At 37.7% G+C, this 19,299-nt stretch overlaps 1 protein-coding gene and 1 non-coding gene across 2 annotated transcripts in view; one reads left to right on the top strand and one right to left on the bottom strand.

Annotated features, from left to right (window-relative positions):
- Nucleotides 1–791: 791 nt before the first annotated feature.
- TRNAD-GUC (transfer RNA aspartic acid (anticodon GUC)) lies at nt 792–862 on the bottom strand. The gene has a single exon. It is a non-coding gene; the product is annotated as a tRNA-Asp (tRNA).
- Nucleotides 863–2,788: 1,926 nt separating this feature from the next.
- The window catches only part of LOC150086688 (clotting factor C-like), a 163,237-nt gene continuing 146,726 nt past the window's right edge, over nt 2,789–19,299 (top strand). The window contains exon 1 of the mRNA XM_090372690.1: nt 2,789–2,995. Within this exon, the coding sequence (XP_090228816.1) occupies nt 2,971–2,995 (25 nt within the window). The 5' untranslated portion in view covers nt 2,789–2,970. The remainder of the gene's footprint in view (nt 2,996–19,299) is intronic.

Raw genomic sequence — 19,299 nt, 5'->3', positions numbered from 1 at the left:
TTTAAAGAACTTCCGTAGTTGGAGGCACTTCCGTTAACGGAAATTCCATTATAAATTAGGTAATACTGTTTTTATAGTGATTAACTTGCGCTACTGAAGAATCATTAGTCGTAAACATTGGCTTTTAAATGACAAATAAAGGACATGTACTGTAATTCATAGGCACATGTGAGCCAAAGGAACAAGTCTATGAGAAGTTAGTATATTATGTTTATAATTCTGTACTGTATAGTTTTCGATTCGTTTGCCTTTTTATTGGTTGAAAACCCCAAATTTTCAGGAGATAAAACCATATCACCCTACCCCTATTGAAACAAATTAACTCCGCCACATTGTGAAAACAAAACAGGAAAAAAAAAAAAAAAAAAAAAAAATCTGACAGGATTGAAGCCCAGGCCTTTTAACTCAGACAGATTAGTAAGGCCTCCGTGAAAACCATTACTATACTACGATGAGTAACATGTCATTTATATATAATAAAGATGACAATTAATTGTTAAGCAAACGTAAAAATTATGAAAAACTAGAGGGTAACTATAATCTTATTATTATTATTAGCCATATAGTGCAAGGAAGCGTGAGGCTTACAATGCACCAGCGAAAAAAAAAAAAAAAATTCCGAGTTACCCTGAGAGAGAAAAGTAGAAAGGAATCACAAAGAAAGAGAAGAATGATGATATCCAGCTCAGGTGCATTGTAAGCCTCACGCTTCCTTGCACTATATGGCTAATAATAATAAGATTAGTGTTAGCCCATACCCACCAGATGTGAGCCCATGTGGTTAAAACATTTGCATCGGCCGGGAATCGAACCCGGGCCGCCCGCGTGACAGGCGAGCAGTCTGCCACTGAGCCACCCATGCTACTGTGGCTATAATAAAGTGCACCAGTTTGAAAGACTGAATAAAATGTATTAATGTGCTTCGTTAAAGCATATTAATACATATTTTTAATACTACCAAAATAATCGCGATATCTTGGATTGTTCTTAGTGAATACAGCAACGGAAAAGATGGAGACATGGACCTCTGCATACAATACCACAGGCAGTAGCGTAGCTACCCTTTTTCGGGCACGGAGGCAAAGAACATGTTCGGGCCCCTACTTAATGAAAATTGCAAAGACGCCGGGCCCGGAGGCAATTGCCTTACCTGCCTACATGGTAGCTACGCCACTGACCACAAGATACCCTGATATGATACCCTAGCTGTTTTCAAGTGATTCTTAGAAATGTTTGGATATGTCTCTTCAGTTCCTGCCTAGGATGGAGCTGGATAATGCAGGTAACTAGCCTTGATATAGTCCATGATAATGTCAGCACTCAGAATAGTTGGATATGGAGAACATCACATGCATATGTGGCTGAGTTAGTCGGTCTCACGCGATTGTAGCATGGTTTTTCCTTTCGGAAAGTCAGGTTTTTCGACCACAGAACACACGCAATTCACAGACAATATACATGGAGCACTATGGCCTTAGCCACTGATGCGCCTAAAATCCTATAACAACAACCTTTCAGGCAACAAGTTAGAGAAATGAGTGACCTGGCCACTTGAGAGTAATATTCACTACAAATTTTGATGATAGCTTGTGGATCAAAGGGAATTTTCTTTTACGCTTAATTTCTAATGATAAATGAAGTAGCCTATTGTACCCAACCACTATGATATTCTTGCTCTAAGAAGACGTTTCGAACTGAACTTTGTAGTTCATCATGGAGTCTTGAAAAAAGGCGTCTACTGTGTCATGGGAAGCTAGTTGTTACCTTGGTGTCTTAGGTGTACTTTCTGGCTAAGTTTTATAACACACTAGGATTTTACAGATATTATTTATAAAAAAAAAAAAAAAAAAAATATCCGGGAAATAATTGTGTAACTCTCTCTTGAGACCAACTAACTCGGTCACAATTTGATATTGCCCGTGGTCAAGACTGAACCCGAATCCAGTCCTTTCCCATACGCTATGGAAGGACTGCGATTGTAACTACTCTGTCAGTGTGAGGGATCTGGAAAGGAAGCAATGTATATATGAATATAGGCTATACCTAGTTAAAGAGGATTTTTTTTTTAAGCTGCCAATTTATTTTGGCGGTTTCTATCACCAGACTCCCCCCACCGTACACCAACGATTATGATAATATCCTTTATGAGTTTGGGCATTCCCAGAGCTGTTCCCATTTCTGAAAATTCATTTTCATACCTGGACGTCATACATTCAATTTAACGTCACGTCTTATTCTACAAAACATTTTAAATTGATATGTTATTGCGATATTTTTTAGGAATTACAATTTATCATTAATTGAATTCGATATCGTATTGAAATACAGCTTCCTTTCGAACAGATATCGTTAGATTTGCTAAGGAGATTAAGAATAATTTTATTTATTTATTTTTATTGTTATGTTTTTTTTTTTCAATTCCTATTCTAGCTATTTTTTTATTATTATTATAAATATCAAGGAGAAAAATATTAAATATTAAAAGAAAAACATTAAATTCAAAATAATAATAAAATAAATGAAACACAATTTTTGAATAAATATTACAAAGTTCATATCCGATGATCCCTTTCTAAAACGCTGTTATGCCTAATTGATTATCATCTGTCCATATGTGTGGTGTCTAACCTTTGGCTTCTTTTCAAGTGTTACTGGGAATGGCGAGAATATATCGGAAACTTCCCTATTGAGTTTATCTGCAAAGGTCAGTTTGTATGCAACATGAAGTGTGAGTAAAATGCAACAGGGAACTTGATTTTCCTGTACGTCCCGTGTCCTATTGTCCTTTGCGCCAATACTACAACAGAAATCTTGCCTTCTGGTTCTTAGAAGCTCATTTACGGATGCAAGTGTATTTAGCTGTCAGTTGCCAGGAAATCGGTGTCGAGATAAACCCAAAGTTGTGAAATCTCTTCAACATCAGTCTTAAAGCTCGCTGTGTTTGTGCCGGCAAGGACTGAATTCAGGAGGATGGCGATCAGTTTTCTGTGTGCAGGTAAAGTGACATTGATTTAATTTATTTGTAGTTATTTTGTAGCATAAAGGCGTTGTTACCATTGAAAGGATCTTCAAATGATTTTTAGGAATTGCTAGGAGAAAGAAACGATTCCTCGAATAGAAATAATCGTTAAATATAATATTAATTCATTTGTGTATTTAATGATTTATTGATTTTATTTATAACTTACTTTGTTTAATTTAATTAAAACAAAATATTCAATCAAACGGTTTGTTTAACCAAAAGATTTGTTCAACCAAACGGCTTGCTTAACCAAACGAAATCAAAAGTAAATAAAAGAAAAAAAATTATCATTAATTGAATTCGATATCGTATTGAAACACAACTTCCCTTTCTAACCTATGTCGTTAGATTTGCTAAGGAGATTAAGGGTAATTTTATTTATTTATTATTATTATTTTTCAATTTCTATAATCATTCTAGCTATTTGTTTTGATTAAATATTATTAAAGAGATAAATATTAAATATTATCGTAATAAAAATGTAATTTTTTTTTTCAGTCTGAATAATAATGATGTAAACAAGAGTCGTCTGGTAGCTGTTTTTAAGAGGCTTCGCACACTAATGATATTCTGAAATTTTGCTATACCATGATGACTTATAGAATGTTAAAAATAAATAGATAAATATAGTAGTAGAATTTAAAAAATAACAAACAAAAAAACGCAGAATAATCGTGCAAAGTATAAATTTCATTGAGCAAGGTCCAATGCAGTACCATCGATTACGGTGGTTAACGCGGAATCTGGACGCACGGCCTTGACTTTGGTCAGTACTCCTCAATCGAAAACCAGTGGTGGACCGGTAAAGGTTATAAACATTCCACCGAGCAGCAGTAAAATTTAGCAAACTGATATTCAAAATTAAAAATTGTAAAATGAAAGATAAAAAAGAAAAACTACTGACGTCACACTATAAGGGAAGAGTGATGAAGGTACCTACGCCGAAAAAAAGGTTGGAGAAGGGAAAAAAGGGTGAGGAAAACTACCTAAATACCACATGTTCGCAAAAATTCGTCAAGGGCGGGGAAAGGCCGAGTTGGGGTCTTGCGAATGCTGCGGTCAAACGGCCAGAAATAGAAAAGGACGAAGGGCTATAGCGCCTTCCTTTGTTCTAGTACAGTACAGTACAGTACAGTACAGGGATTCAGAGTCGTACAGCTTTCCACAGAGTTTCGTGGACCAGACAGGCAAGTAATGGGCCAAGGACTGGCGGCTGAGAAACACTGACGTAGGTGATTTAGAAATGTGGCTGACTCACGTTGCTTTTACAGAAAGCTAAACATTTTTAGGAGCTGAATTTTATTTTCTTGCTTCATGTTGCAGATTTTTGCATCAAGATCATGTAGGAATAGAGTTCACTACTTTGGAACCTGAAGACCGCATTAGCTGAGTGGTGAGACGCGAAAGTGCATAAGTACACGGGCTTTGAGTGACTGTGGTTCAAGTCCGTGACTGCTAAATACGGTGCTCTCTATTTTGGGAACTCCTCTGACCATTTGTTTGTTTCGAAGTATAAACAGAGATTTTATTTATTTAAGTTTTGGTCCTTCTGCTATATTCAGATAATTCCAGATGATATAAACTTTACCATACATTGTATATCAATTTAGACCAAAATCCGAGAATTAAACAACATTGAAGAGATCCTCCCCCTCTGTGCCAGAATTCTGTAGTATCAGCGTTCTGTAATGAAGATTTACAAATTACAGGGTTTAAGGCCGAAACAAGAAAGGGCCTCATTAATGGCCTTCCACTCACCTATAAAAGCAAGGATAAAAAAAAAAGAATTAAAAATGGCTAGAAGCACATACAGTATGAGGAATGAAGACACGAAGCGATCAGTCATCCGCCTTACGGTCAAATTAGCTTTCGTGGTACCGGCCGACACCATCGACATTACAAACTTCTTGCCCTGAGCGGGTGTACTAGGTTGTATTTCGCATTTCCGCCTAGAAACAATGCTAATTCTATAAGCACACTGAACAGTGACTCTCAGAGAAGTCCTGCACTTTAGCAAAGAGTAAGAGTTCATGATTTATAAAAAAAAAAGAAAAAAAAAGTAACCACTTTTATGCGCAACTCTAGAACATTTCGTTTGTGCCCATTTATTTATTCAATTAGCGCGCGGCAATAAACATGATATACAGTGCTTCAGCTACAATATACAATATATACATGTATATAGCCTATGTAATTTATATAGAAAATAAAAACTAAAGAAAAGAAATAATAATTGCCGGATTTCTATTGGTCCGATTTTAATTAAATTTGGAATGTGTCGAGAAATCGTTCTAAGAGAGCTAAATAATAAAAAAATTTCATCAAAATTCATCGACTTCGAGTAGATTTATTACATGTGGATTGTCAGACAAAGAAAACTCTTTTTAAAAGATCCAGATATAAATTTTCACTGGGAGTTTGAGTTATTATATGCGGACGGATAAAGAAATAGTAATTATCGGATTTCAATGGGTCCAATTTTAATGAAATACAGTAGTATGACTCGGAAAAAAACTTTCTAAAAGAGCCAAATATATAAAGTTTCGTGAAAATCCATCCGCTGGGAATCGAGTTGTTACATGCCGAAGGCTGAGCTAACATAGCGAAGACAATGGAGATTAAGAGTAAATCGTATATAAATAAATTTTCTGTTTATACTCCAGGATGACCACACGATCAGAGGAGTTCACAAGATGGGAGAATACAAGAAACAGCAGCGTATTAACAGTCACGGGCTTAGCCCCAGTCACTCAAGGCACTTGTACCTATGCACCCTTTCGTGTGACCACTCGGCTACGGCGACCTTATGCTTTATGCGTATATGCTAACGTATCTAAGAAAGGGAATTGTCGCAATGTTACCGTATTTCACAATCCAGTTTCATTGTTCGTCTGATCGACCTTATAACTGCGTTGTTGTTGTTGTAGGGTTTTAGCCCATCAACAGCTTAGGCCGTATTGGGCCGAATATAATATATCTGTAAATTTCGTGTGTTATATGGTCGACTTGCTATTGCTTGACGAAAAATCCGAATTTCCAGCATAAAAAACCATGCTATCCTTGCCTGAGACCAACTAACTCAGCCACATTATGAAAAAGGCTCATAAAAATTCCACGCGTCATTGAAGGGATTCGAACTGAGGTCTTTTGCACAAAGTGTTAGGGGGATGGTGATTATACCTACTGTGCTGACCGCGCCGGGTGGAAAAGATCTGAGTTCGAATCCTGTCAGTGACGCAGAGAGCATTTATGGGCTCTGTCATTCCGTGACTGAGTTAGTCGGTCTCAAACGTGGATACAAGGTTCTCACTCCCCTGGAAACTCGAGTTTTTCTTCTAGCAAAACACGCAAATCGACAAAAGAACACATGCAATTCACGCACGTACTACATGGTCAGCTGAATTAGTTTTCAGGTGCCCTTAACATAACATTTTTTTTTTTTTTTTTTTTTTTTTTTGATTGACCTTATGCAACTGACATCCTTCTTTTGACTATAATCTACTCGTAATATGTGCAATATGTAGAAGCTCACATCCTATTTTTTTTATTATTAAATAAATCTTTATTGCCGATGATTACTCATATTTAAGATTAAGATTGCCGAAAATTATGCACAGTGAACTACTTATGTGAAGGCTAAGTTCCCTCCAGGGCAGGTATTATTATTATCATTACTCTTTGATGATGGAGGCTTCCCATCAAGTGATGGGTACTGGCACGAAGTGCAGAGGGTGGTTGTTATGTCAGGCTATTATTACTATTGGTCGAGGAACTCACTGACTATCCTACACAGGAGCGGATTAAGGTCAGTTGAGGCCCCGGGCGCAGAAGAAAATATTGGGCCCCTTAAAAAAAAGAGAGAGAGACAGGGAAAATAAAAATACATGTTAACCATTTTTTTAAATAAATAAAAAAATATTATGTACTATTAATGTTTTATTTCCAATAAAATTTGAATATAATATATGTATAATATAATTAATAATAGCATAATAATACAGTAATCACAAAGTTTTGAACTAATATGTTCAACTAATTTGTTGGGGTTTTGCGTGGGCCCTTCAGAAATCGGGGCCCAGGGCGCGCCCGCCGTTAAATCCGCCTCTGATCCTACAGGTGTTCAAGATTGCGACTTTCTGGAGTTCCTTGTAGGTGTTCTCTGGCAGGTCTGTTGCTGCTAGGCTCTTGTGTAGGGTCTTTGGCAGCATGCCAGTGGTTGACTGGGTGATCGGGATGATCATTATTTGTTCCATATGCCCAGTGGTGAGCTGTTAATATATTAACAATGGGCTCGCAGTTTTTCCGACTCTACCCAGTAAATTTTATCGGTCACGGAAGTGACCTCATCCACGGCTTCCACCAGAGGCGCTTCCCACGTTCGCACTACTAGTAGTGTGATTAGAGCGCGTGACGCATTTTTCGTGACCGATATGATATCTCTAGTCAGGAGCGGATTCAGGGGGATGGACAGATGGGGCTTATTACCCCCTTAACCATGCGTATAAGTGAATGTGTAAAATGTTCCTAGGTCTATCTTAAAAATTAAAAAAAAAAAAACTTTGTGATATACTAAGTTTTTGATATATCGTATCCAGTTATCATGATAACTGGATACGATAGTGTCTGGAGTTTAACTTTTTTTAGAATTCTTGAATAGGATGAGGTCACAATAATACTTCCTGAAGTTATTACTGCAGTATGATTGCAACAGTACAAGTATTTATCATATGACTGCAACAATACAAGTATTTGTCAACAATTTCTTTTTTTTTTTTTTTTTGTCTCGCATTTTCGTTACATTCCATTGTTAGGTACCCCTAGGAGTTGCGTATGCCGTTTCAACTACAAGATTGGTATTTCAATCCGCTATTTTCCAGAGACATTTAGATACGTTGCAATCGCAAGTATACATCTCTTACATTAGTTATCATAAATCCATTGTATCTTGTCTTCCAGAAATTATGAACGTTTGTGAATGATCAATAAAATATTTACAATAAAAAAGCTTTTTATTTCGCAATCAATATATATACCCATCAAAATACCTAAAAGAAACACGAAGACGTTTCACATAAACCATCTACCGCGCGTGCTCGGCACACGCGCAACTTTTTATTCGTCTTTTTTTTTTCTTTTTTTTTTTTTTCAACAACTAGGGAAATATAATAGATACATTTTTTTCATGATAAAATTTTAACATTGCGAATAAAAAATAACATGAAATATTTCCCATATCAAAAATAACATAAAAACTATCACAAAACATTCCACAATATAAAAACTAATATTACATAAAAAACAAACTTTCTAGAAAAAGTACACAAAAATCACAGAATACATAAAAGAAAATTATTACACAAATATTCAAGGAAAATTTATTCTAAAAATTTCCATATACAATTTACTACTTTATTAATATTTGTTATCGATCTTCTGCTTTGCTCAATAGCTGAGCGATAATTACAGAGGAATGATTTGAGGTAATGATCCAGTCAAATTGAAGCAATGGTTTTCCATTTAGATGTATGGTCATCATTATCTGCAACGTGTTTGTCAACATTATTCATTCATTCACTCAGTATTATTCATTGTGAGTTTGGGCTTGGCACACCCAGGTTCCTGAGCTGGATATTATCATTCTTCTCTTTCTTGGTGATTTCCCTCTATTTCTGACTCTCTCTCTCTCTCTCTCTCTCTCTCTCTCTCTCTCTCTCTCTCTCTCTCTCTCTCTCAGGGGTAACTCAGAAGGTTTTTTTTGGTTGGTGCAGCAAAATCCTTAGGCTTCCTTGCACCATATGGCTAATAATAATAATTACGCTGAAAACTCGCTGAGCTTCAGCACTGCTAATTGCAGTGGTTTCAAAGATATTTCTGTCTTTTTCTTAATTGAAAAGGGAATTTCAGTCGATTTTAAAAATAAACTGTCTTTGCAAAAAAATCTCTAAAATCATAATTTTTATTTCATATTTTATCAGAAAACTTAAATTTCTTATACGGTTTTCACCATCTTGCCACTGAGACGAAACTTCTTTCATATTTCACGATTTCTGGTAGCATATGTTTAAAATTTCTTTCAATGGTATCGTTATTTTCTTTATTTAATTTAAAATCACTTTATTGCATTAATAACTTATCCTTTAAGGATAAAACAATGCATTTAATAACTTGTCACGAGGTAATTTTTTTACTTTCGATTCCTTCAAATTCTTTCCACTTCAACATGCTCTCAGTTTTACCTTCATAATTTCCTTTAGAATTTTTTAAATTAGCAATAGCATTGATAGTTTGAATAATTAATTTATCCGCTTTTACCATAGTGATTCTGAAAAGCTTCTGAAAGGTAAGAGAGCTCCTGCAGGATGTCGATTATTAATTAGTGCTAAATGGTTAATAAACCACAATATTTAACTTCTGATTCAAAATGTTTGCACAAAGCGGGCTAATTTCTTCAACCCACAATTGCCGGTTGTCAAGTGAATACGCAGTTGTGCGTATTCACTTGTCCATTTAAGCAGAAGCGGCTTCATCACTCCAAAGGATGTTCCATGGCCAAGTGATATCCACTGTCATTCGCTCCAGAAACTGAAATGCGTATGTGAAACGAATATCTGCATCACCATTCTTTAGCTGCTGTAGCATGTGCATCTTGTAAGGATAGTTTTTTTTTTTTTTTTTTTTTTATGAAAACCCCAAACACGAAAGGTATCAAAGCCTATAGTACTTAGTACCGTGCATGGGTTGAAGGAGAAGTATGGGGGGAGGGGGGTGCCGGAAACTTTGCTCTAGAGACTAAACAATGGTTTCACCACTTCAAGCCTCCAATAAGCAAGTGGTGGTTTTTCACCGGTTGATGAAAGTCATCTACCACCTATAACAACACTTGACGCATTGCCCGCGACTACTAAATACGAAAAATATTTGTATTGACGATTTATTGTAAACTCTACCGGCTTGGTTGTCGTGCCGGAGTATAAACAGAAAATTTAATTTTTTTAGCCTTACAGTGGAATACGGCATGTCCACTTCACGAGAAACAGCTGGCACACTTGCGCTACCACATGGAGATTGGCTCGTTAAATCCACGACAGCCATAGCCACATCTTCAACACGAGAGGATTCCACTCGTTTTCGATCTCTACCTGGTTAAACATCAAAATGCCCTGTCGCTTCAAATTTCGCAATCATTTTGCAGACAGCACAAACAGTCATAGGTCCACGCCTTATGCGCTTCTGATGCCGGAATTCTCTGATAGCCACAGCTGAAATGTTGCTGTTCTGATAGTACAGCTTCAATAATAGCTCCTTTCCTGCAACGTTGTTGGCATTGCTGCTGTAGTGCAGGCAAACATCTACTGTATGATTTTGAAGAGACTACTTTGCTTTTATACAGTACACTAGAGCTGAGTAGTGGGGCTGTGGCAATAACTTACGATTATGCAATAACTTACGTTATTCGCTCCAGAGTTCCAGGGCTCTGGGGCTCTGGAACTCACTCCAGAGCCCTCTACATAGGGATACTTTAATTTTAACAACCCGGTATTTGTTGTCATGCTTTAGTTGGTGGAATGAATGGATAATGTGACGGGTGCGCAGAAACAAAATGCTTTCGATTCACGCATAAAAGCCCTTGATTTTTGCTCTTGTTTTTTTTCTTTTTCTTTTATAAATCTTTGAATTGTAAATAAATAAATAAATAAATTCTTTATTGCTGATAAGTTCTGAAAGAGGCCTCTGAGGTCGGGAAAACTCATGTCTAAGAATATATAAATTCATACACCGACCATTGAATAAAATTTAAAATGACTACAATTTTTACAAAAAAAAAAAAAAAAATATTTACAATAAACTATTACGGAATGCTAAAAACTGTAATAAAAAAGATCATTTACAATAAAATTTGCTAAAATATAAAACATTAAAAGCGCTAAAAACCTGAAGCTTTCGGGAGCATCAGCTCCCTTCTTCAACAGTGATATGACTTCCTGCAACATCTCCTTAAGTAGCAGGCTCACGGTACCTCCACACGTGGTATTTCTCCACGTGGTTCAATCGGCACATGGTCAGAACTGGAAGCGGAAATGTCTCGGGAACGTGGCAAAGAAAATCGTTCATCCGACCTTAATATAATTGTTTCAAAGATAGGATTAATACGTATACCTCTATCTCTGTTTATTGTATTCCTACTGGATGAACTAATCCGTAAACCCTCGAGCCATTTACGCTCCCAGTATCCATGTGCACGATCCAAAATAATAGCGTCCTCCGGGGAGATTTGATGCTGCTTCTCCCAAAAGTCTGCTGTGGCCGAACATTTTTGGGAGAAGCAGCATTAAATCTCCCCGGAGGACGCTATTATTTTGGATCGTGCACATGGATACTGGGAGCGTAAATGGCTCGAGGGTTTACGGATTAGTTCATCCAGTAGGAATACAATAAACAGAGATAGAGGTATACGTATTAATCCTATCTTTGAAACAATTATATTAAGGTCGGATGAACGATTTTCTTTGCCACGTTCCCGAGACATTTCCGCTTCCAGTTCTGACCATGTGCCGATTGAACCACGTGGAGAAATACCACGTGTGGAGGTACCGTGAGCCTGCTACTTAAGGAGATGTTGCAGGAAGTCATATCACTGTTGAAGAAGGGAGCTGACGCTCCCGAAAGCTTCAGGTTTTTAGCGCTTTTAATGTTTTATATTTTAGCAAATTTTATTGTAAATGATCTTTTTTATTACAGTTTTTAGCATTCCGTAATAGTTTATTGTAAATATTTTTTTTTTTTTTTTTATAAAAAAAAAAATTGTAGTCATATTAAATTTTAAATTTTATTCAATGGTCGGTGTATGAATTTATATATTCTTAGACTTGCTGATAAGTACAGGACATGTACTAGAGACAATAATACTCATCACGGCGACATGGCCAGGAGTTTTACATTATAATATTGAGATTAATTGGCAAAACATTTTTTACCATTACATGGAAATTATTAGTTACACAAATTAAACATGTAAAAATGAAATTATAATAATGAAAATATGAGGACTGAACGTCATATGGAGGAAGTTATCCCAGTTCCACCAATGTAATCCACTCGAGGAGCATGTGACGGTATTTGTAGTCGGTAGCCATTTTTTGTAGGTCGACTCCAAGACGGAGCAGTGCCTGAATTTTGGGGAGTGCCTGGGCAGGTAAGAACCGACTACACAGTTTCAGCCGGTTGTATTTGAGGGTTAGTGTGGGCTCTGACCTCAAGGATGGCGGAGGATTGTGCCACTGACAGAAATCCCAGATGTTTGGGGCGTTTATCACTCCTGTGTACATTTTTACTGAGGTCATTAAACGCCTGCTGTCAATTAACCTCGGAAGCCTGGGTACATTTAGCTGCTCAGCCATGTCAGTTGTTCTCAATTGAGGGGGTCTGCGATGCTTATTTGTGGCCCATTTCAGGGTCCAGTATTCACACGAGAACACCGGTTTTTGAAGAGAGGGCGACGCAGATGCCCAGATCTCAGCTGCATATAAAATAGCCGGATAAACAGTGGCTTGAAGATATCTGGTAGTGGTTGCGGCATCATTGGAATGAAGTAGGTGTTGTTTTGCTCTCCAGCGTAGGGTGTTAAATCGCTTCCGGAGGTATTCCGTGTGAACATTAAATTTCAGCTTCGGATCAAAATAGATACCGAGATCCTTATGGCAGGTAACTACTGGGATGAGAGTACCTAAAACTGAAGGTTGAATTATTGTTGGTTGGTGTTTCAATGAGTATATCATTATTGTAGATTTTGAAGGGTTAAGGTTTAATCCAAACATCTTCAAGTAAGTTGAAAGGTCGGTCAAATTCTCTGTGATGGAAGACGTAATTGCCATTGGGTCTGCAGACGGTGGGATTAAGGTCAGAAACTTTATATCGTCGGCATATATTATAGCATCATCACGAAGACGCATAAAAGGAATCAGAATGGCTGAGAAGAGAAGGCCAGAGAGGACACCACCTTGTGGGACTCCTGCATTGATTTTTCTTGTAAAGTGGGTCTTCTTCAAAGTGAGGTGGACACTTCTATTCTTCAATAAGGCGGTGAGGAAAGCTAGAAGGTCTCCATTAATCCTGAAGAAGAATTGTAGAAGACTGAGAAGGGCTGTGACGTCTAGACTGTCAAAAGCAGCTTCAATATCGGCGTACACTATAGCTAATTCAGATTTATTTTCGAAGGCTTGAAGAATTGATATCTGTGCGGCCATGAGGTTTGTTATGGTGGATCGATTTTCGACTGCGAAATGGAACTGTTTCAGCTTCTGTGGCATCAGCTGTTTGTTTAATGCTGGAAGGAGTGCCTTTTCTAGAAGTTTCAGGAGGGTGGAAGAAGTTGAGATTGGTCTGAAATCTTTTAGGCTTGTTGGTGCTTTAACCTTAGGTAGTGGCCTCACAGAGTATTCATTCCACTGAGCAGGGAAAACTCGTGTGGAAAGAACTGAGTTGTAGATTGAGAGTAATGCATCTAGGATATAGGGGCTAAGGCATTTAATTATGAAATGAGGTATCTTATCACAGCCTGCGGTACTAGATGGACGCAGGGAGTTAATTGCATATATCAGTTGCTGTCTTGTGATGGAAATTATGGAGAGGTCATCAGTAGCAGCAAATTGAGAGTTTTGGAGAGGGATTTCGGCAGAAGCGGACTTAGTTTTGAATCTTGAAATGTAGTTCATCCAGTTATCTAGATCAAGATTTGAATTAATGCAACTGTGTCTTGATGAGTATGGCGCTTTTCCATTAGACAAGGTAGTATCGGTGTATCTCTTTATTGCTGATGCCTTGAGTCTGTTGAACATAGCTCTTGCTCTGGAGTATAGGATTCGATCTTGGGTTGTGCCAGAGATTTTCCACTGCCTGTGAAGGTACTGCTTGTTGTGGAAACTGCGCGCTAGATCTTTGGTCCACCAAGCTCTAGTTCTTGGAGAAATGTGTACGGTTTTGGCTGATGCATAGAGGGTGACTGTATTTATCCATCTTGTGATTAGGTCAACTGCGAGGATTGGGTCACATCCATCAAGCACATGCCATGGAATAGACTGCGCTGCCTCAAGGCACTTTTTTGGATCCAGAAAATTCGGAGAAAATATGATTTTCTTTTGAACAGTATTACGGCAATTGAAGCTGGGCATAGGCAGAACAAGAAGTAATGCAATTGGGTCGTGATCTGAATTGAAGGACGTTTCTGGTGGAATGTCGACTCTGCAAATTCCAGAACATAGAATCAAGTCAAGGCGATTGGCGCCTCTCGTTGGCTCCTCATTGATAATCGTGAACTTTGATGGAGAGAGATTGTTCATTAGTCGTTGAAGGAGAGGGCTCAGGTGAGGTGGAAGGTTAAAGTCGCCGCAGAGAATGTGCGTAGCAGGAGGGTGTAACTTACTCATTATCCAGCTAGTAGCATCGTCAATTGTTGCAGTATCTGGAGCTGGGGGAATGTAGATTGCCACTAAATCAATTAAACAGGCATTAAACTTCACAGTCACGAGTATTGCTTCATAAAATAAGGAGTTGCTAGATGTGACGTGCACCAATTTCAGGTTGGAATCCTTGACGAAGATGGCAACACCGCCGCCTCTAGATTGAGATCTTGATGTGAAGAACGATGAAAAACCAGCGGCCGCAGCATAGGCTGTTGACTCCTGGTCAGGTTCAAGCCATGTTTCTGATAGACAAATTACATCCGTGCTATTGGACAACAAGAGTTGTTCGAGAGTTTCAAGCTTATTTCGGAGGCTCCGGACATTTTGGTAGAAAACTCTAAGGGTGAGTTGAAAGGGAATTTTCATAAGTGCTGATCTCTTTGTAGATGCTTTTGAACACCTCAACAGCTTAGGCCTGGTGGAAATTATACTGTTAATTGAAAGTGATTGAAAAGCAGGGTTATGTGGTATTACATCGGTATGTTTATTAGCAGTAGCTGGGGCAAGAAAGTGATTGGAGCTGGATGTGTGGTGTGGTGGTTTTCGACAGTCGAGAGACACTAGTGTTGTTTCACAATTAGTTAGTCATGCAGGGGAGAGTTGTGTCATCTTTCGGTTTTGGTCATAAGATGAAGTTGCATTGGATGGTTTTGGGTCTTTCGATTCATAAAAAGGCCTGATCAGAGTGCCAACTGGCCATACAGATGTGGATGCAACTGATCTGAATACCCGACTTTCGTAAACTACTCTAAAGGACGAATAATTTTGCGTTTTCTTGAGTAAATTTGCAGATACTTTGGTATGCAGTTCTTTACTTATTGCAGTCTCAATTTCCTCAGCAGTTGTCAGTGGCCCCAGTCGGGAAATAAAAAGACTTCTGTGCTGGGAGGTGGAAGGCTTGCTCATCGATCTCAGAATAGAGGACGTGGAGGTGCCAATCCTAATTTGACCCTTTTCCTTGATATTGGCAGGGTGACTCTTAATTTTAAAGGGTGACCTGGGGAAATGAGGGTTCTGATTAGCTGCTAATTGAGATGAAACAGAACGGGTAGCAGCGATTTTTGCCCAAGATTGTTTGTTCATGACAGGTGAGCAATGGCTGCTTTCAGACAGCAGCACAGATGGTAAAAATGAGGTCAATTTTGAAGGTGGGATGCTAATTTGGTGGGCTGCCACTTGTGGATCGCACCTCTGTTCAGCTTCTTGACACGAATTCATGACCGGGACTTCGCTGCTTGCTACATTAGGGAATTGAGATTCCTCTGAAAGGTGATTGGCTACCTGAGTATTTAGGCAACATTCCAATTCAGCGGGATCGTGTGAGGTCAAAATATCTAACTCTGCGGATTTGGTGGTGGATTGAGTGTTGATTCTGTTAACTGGTTCATTTTGTTTGGAAAACTTATGAATTTTGAAGCATCCGGTTTTGATTTGCATATTAGTATACAGATCGTTAAGAGCAGACATCAGTTTATCTATAAACACAGGTATGAAATTTCTTTGCAACTCATCTGCTACAGACTTGCTTATTGACTCATTCTGGGTTTCAGGCCTTGGATTTTCCTGTATGGACAGTGCGGCCGTTGACACTATTCCTGGCAAAGAGATATCAGTTTGGATCGTTGCATTATTAGTGCTCCGTGCCTGAGAAACAGTTAATTTGTCTTTGGTACACGACGGTTGCAACAAGCTTTGTGACGAAAAACTTATCTCACCCCTGATACACCCTGGTGTTTTGCAACTGATTAACTTGGGTGTTTCGTTATGACAGTTATTGAGAGTATCCGTAGGGAGGATCGACTTAGCGGTATTACGATTCTTTGAAATTACATCAGATGGCACATCTCGCGACAAAAGTTGTATACTGGCCATGTTATTCATATCAGAATTTTCGTTCATGTTGCTATGTTCAGATTGCCTGCTATTGACTGCGTCTATCCCTTTTGAGTTAAGTTTCATTTCGTGCAGGTTGCAAATTGAAGCGTGTTTGTTCCTTGACGTACGCATCAAATTATAAATTGTGGTACTTGTTCGCTGAGTTTTTCGTTCCGTTGTTTTTCTTTTTCAGAGCTCATTATGAGTTCTTGCTGAGTTGTTAATATCGTCCGGATTTGCTGTTTTAAAAGGTCCTGGTTGGTAATGACCGTATCTAGTCTGTTTTGTAACCTAACTATATGGGATTCCAAGTCGTAATGCTTTGTAATTGCTAACCTACCTGAAATGTATCGGACTACATACATTAATAGCTTGTTTTTTTATCTGTTTGCTAAATATAAGATATCCGAAAAAACCTTTACTATTAGAAAAGTCCAAACTTTTGACTGATATGAAATAATGTAGTTTTCACCATTTACAAGAATAACTCAAAAAGTTCGTTTTTCATGCACTTCTTAGATCACTATTCACTGATTTCAAGATGGCGCCATGGTAGCCAGATAATAAAATACGTACAGTAGTTTTGTTTCCTACAAAGTGTGCTTTTCTGATGAAGCAACTTCTGATGTTTCAGGACATAAGCCAACAGCTTCCTACAAAAAGTGTGTTTTTCCAATGAAGCAACTTTTCATGTTTCAGGATATCTAAATCGGCACAATGTTTACACATGGCGGTCTGAGAACCTACATGCAGTGCATCAAAAAATGCCTGATGACGCAAAGGCCAAAGTGTGGTACCGGCTTTGACATAATCAGATTATTTATCTATTTTTCAATCTGAAAAGTCAATTAATGAAACAGTTCCTCTAACCCTTTTAGAGAATTATGTGTTTCCACATCTCTAGATGTGGAAACAGATAATTCTCTAAAAGGGTTAGTCTAAAAGAGAATATCAGCCGAACGTCTTTTTTTCATTCCAGCAGGATGGGATATAAAATCGCCTTATTGATATTCTGCTGTACATATGACGTTTTCTCCAATCTCAGTATTGGTAGTGGACCGAATCGGTCACCTAATATAAACCCGCTCAATTTTTTTTTTTTTTTTTTTTTTTTTGTAGGGTTATGTTAAGGATAGAATATGCGCAACATCAGTTCCTGATTTGCCAACATTTAAAGCCAAGAATGGTGGAAAATCGAGGGTATTTGATCTACATAAACTTTTTTTTCAGCTATTATTTGTAATTGTAAAAATAGTTAATATGAATATGCATCCGTTCGAAAGTTGTGGACTTTTCTGATAATAAAGAGTTGTTTTTTTTTTTTTTTTTTTCTGGCACCCTGTATAAGAATCATGAATTATTAGTTTGCTTATTATATTAATCACAGCGGTAACGTGAACCGGGTGTTATCTTTCAAATGTTATTAAAATGTTAGTAATCCCAGAGTCACGTATCAACTGTGCGGTACAACACTCAGGATGGTAGAGAACGAAAAAGACCTCGGGGTAATTGTGCAGTCAGATAAGAAGTTTTCTGAGCAGTGCAGACAGTCTGAAAGCGTTATCGCTTCTCAGCGTTTTGGCTAAGATCAAAGTGTAGTCTGAAAGAGTAGCTCATGGTGTCTTGTTAATGATATACAGGAATTTTTCTAGCAGGGATAAGGAGGTGATTATCCCCTTGTATAAGGCAATGGTCAGGCCACACCTTGAGTACTGTATACAGGTCTGGAGACCTCATTTTAGGAAGGATGTAGAGCTGCTGGAACGAGTACAGAGAAAGGCAACGAGATTGGTGAATGGAACAAAAGGTTGCGCTTGCAAAGAAATGCTTAAGTTCTGTAAATTGCAATGTCTGGATCACCTGCGAGGTGATTTGATTGAGGTGTATAAGGCCTTGAATGGTTTGAGCAAGCTCAATGCTGATGGGATTCTTCCTCTTGCTCAGATTCCGCACCTGAGGGGGCATAAATTCAAATTGAGGAAAGACATTTGTAGAATAGACGTGTGGAAAATTAGTCTTTAGCCAGCAGATGTTTGATTGCTCGAACAAACTTCCATCTGTCGTTGTAGAAGTTGACAGTTTAAATAAATTCAAGGCAGTACTAGACGAACATTTGGAGTAATGGATGGGTGAAATGGGAAGGATTTTTTTTTTTTTTTTTTGGCTGATGATAGAAGCTTGCTTTCTTGCATCATACGCCTCTAATAATGCTAATGCTAAATCTACGAGGAAGTAAGTAAAGTATATTACGAGCTTAGGTACGCATTGCTATTTGTTTATCTTATTAAATCACAAAAAAATCAGTGAAATACCTGTTACATTTGAATTTTTATTAAAATTCCAGGAGGAAATAAGTAAAGTATTACAAACTATTAAGTAAACATTACGTTGTGAGGTACGTGTGGTGCTCTAAAAACAATTATTGAACAGTAGGACTCAAAGTACGCGAGGGGAAGGTTCCTGGAAACCTCATAAATAGGGCTTCACCCATAGAACTAAGGTAAAACTATTGAACTAAGATAAAACTAGAAGAATTCCTATAAATTATGTACTCGTGTATATCAACTTTATTTGTGTGATTGAATGTACATGTGGAACTAGTGTTCGGGAGCTTTCCTACATAAGATACAACACATATCTACATAATTAGTTATTTACGTTTCACTTCTTTTTCTTAATCACAGAAAAAGAAAAAATAAAGTTAAATTTAAGAAATAAAAATCGAACTATCATGAAATATAACGTACTGCGTAGTTTTTATCTAGCTTGTTTATGTTCGTTAAGTTTCGTTCGGCGTTTTTATCTGTTAAGTAAAAGTATGTCAGTTGTTTTTCTGGCATCCATTATATAAATTAAGTAAGATTCGCTAATATGAAAAAAACAAAAAAACAAATCGATTTATCGCAATCTATTACGCAATGGTTTGTGATGAAAAATCAATTA

The sequence above is a fragment of the Mastigoproctus giganteus genome, chromosome 4, assembly GCF_048544385.1.
Source record: "Mastigoproctus giganteus isolate SK-2022 chromosome 4, ASM4854438v1, whole genome shotgun sequence".
Lineage (NCBI taxonomy): Eukaryota > Metazoa > Arthropoda > Arachnida > Uropygi > Thelyphonidae > Mastigoproctus > Mastigoproctus giganteus.
The sequence above is the reverse complement of the archived record's forward strand: the minus strand, read 5'-3'. Positions and strand labels throughout refer to the sequence as shown.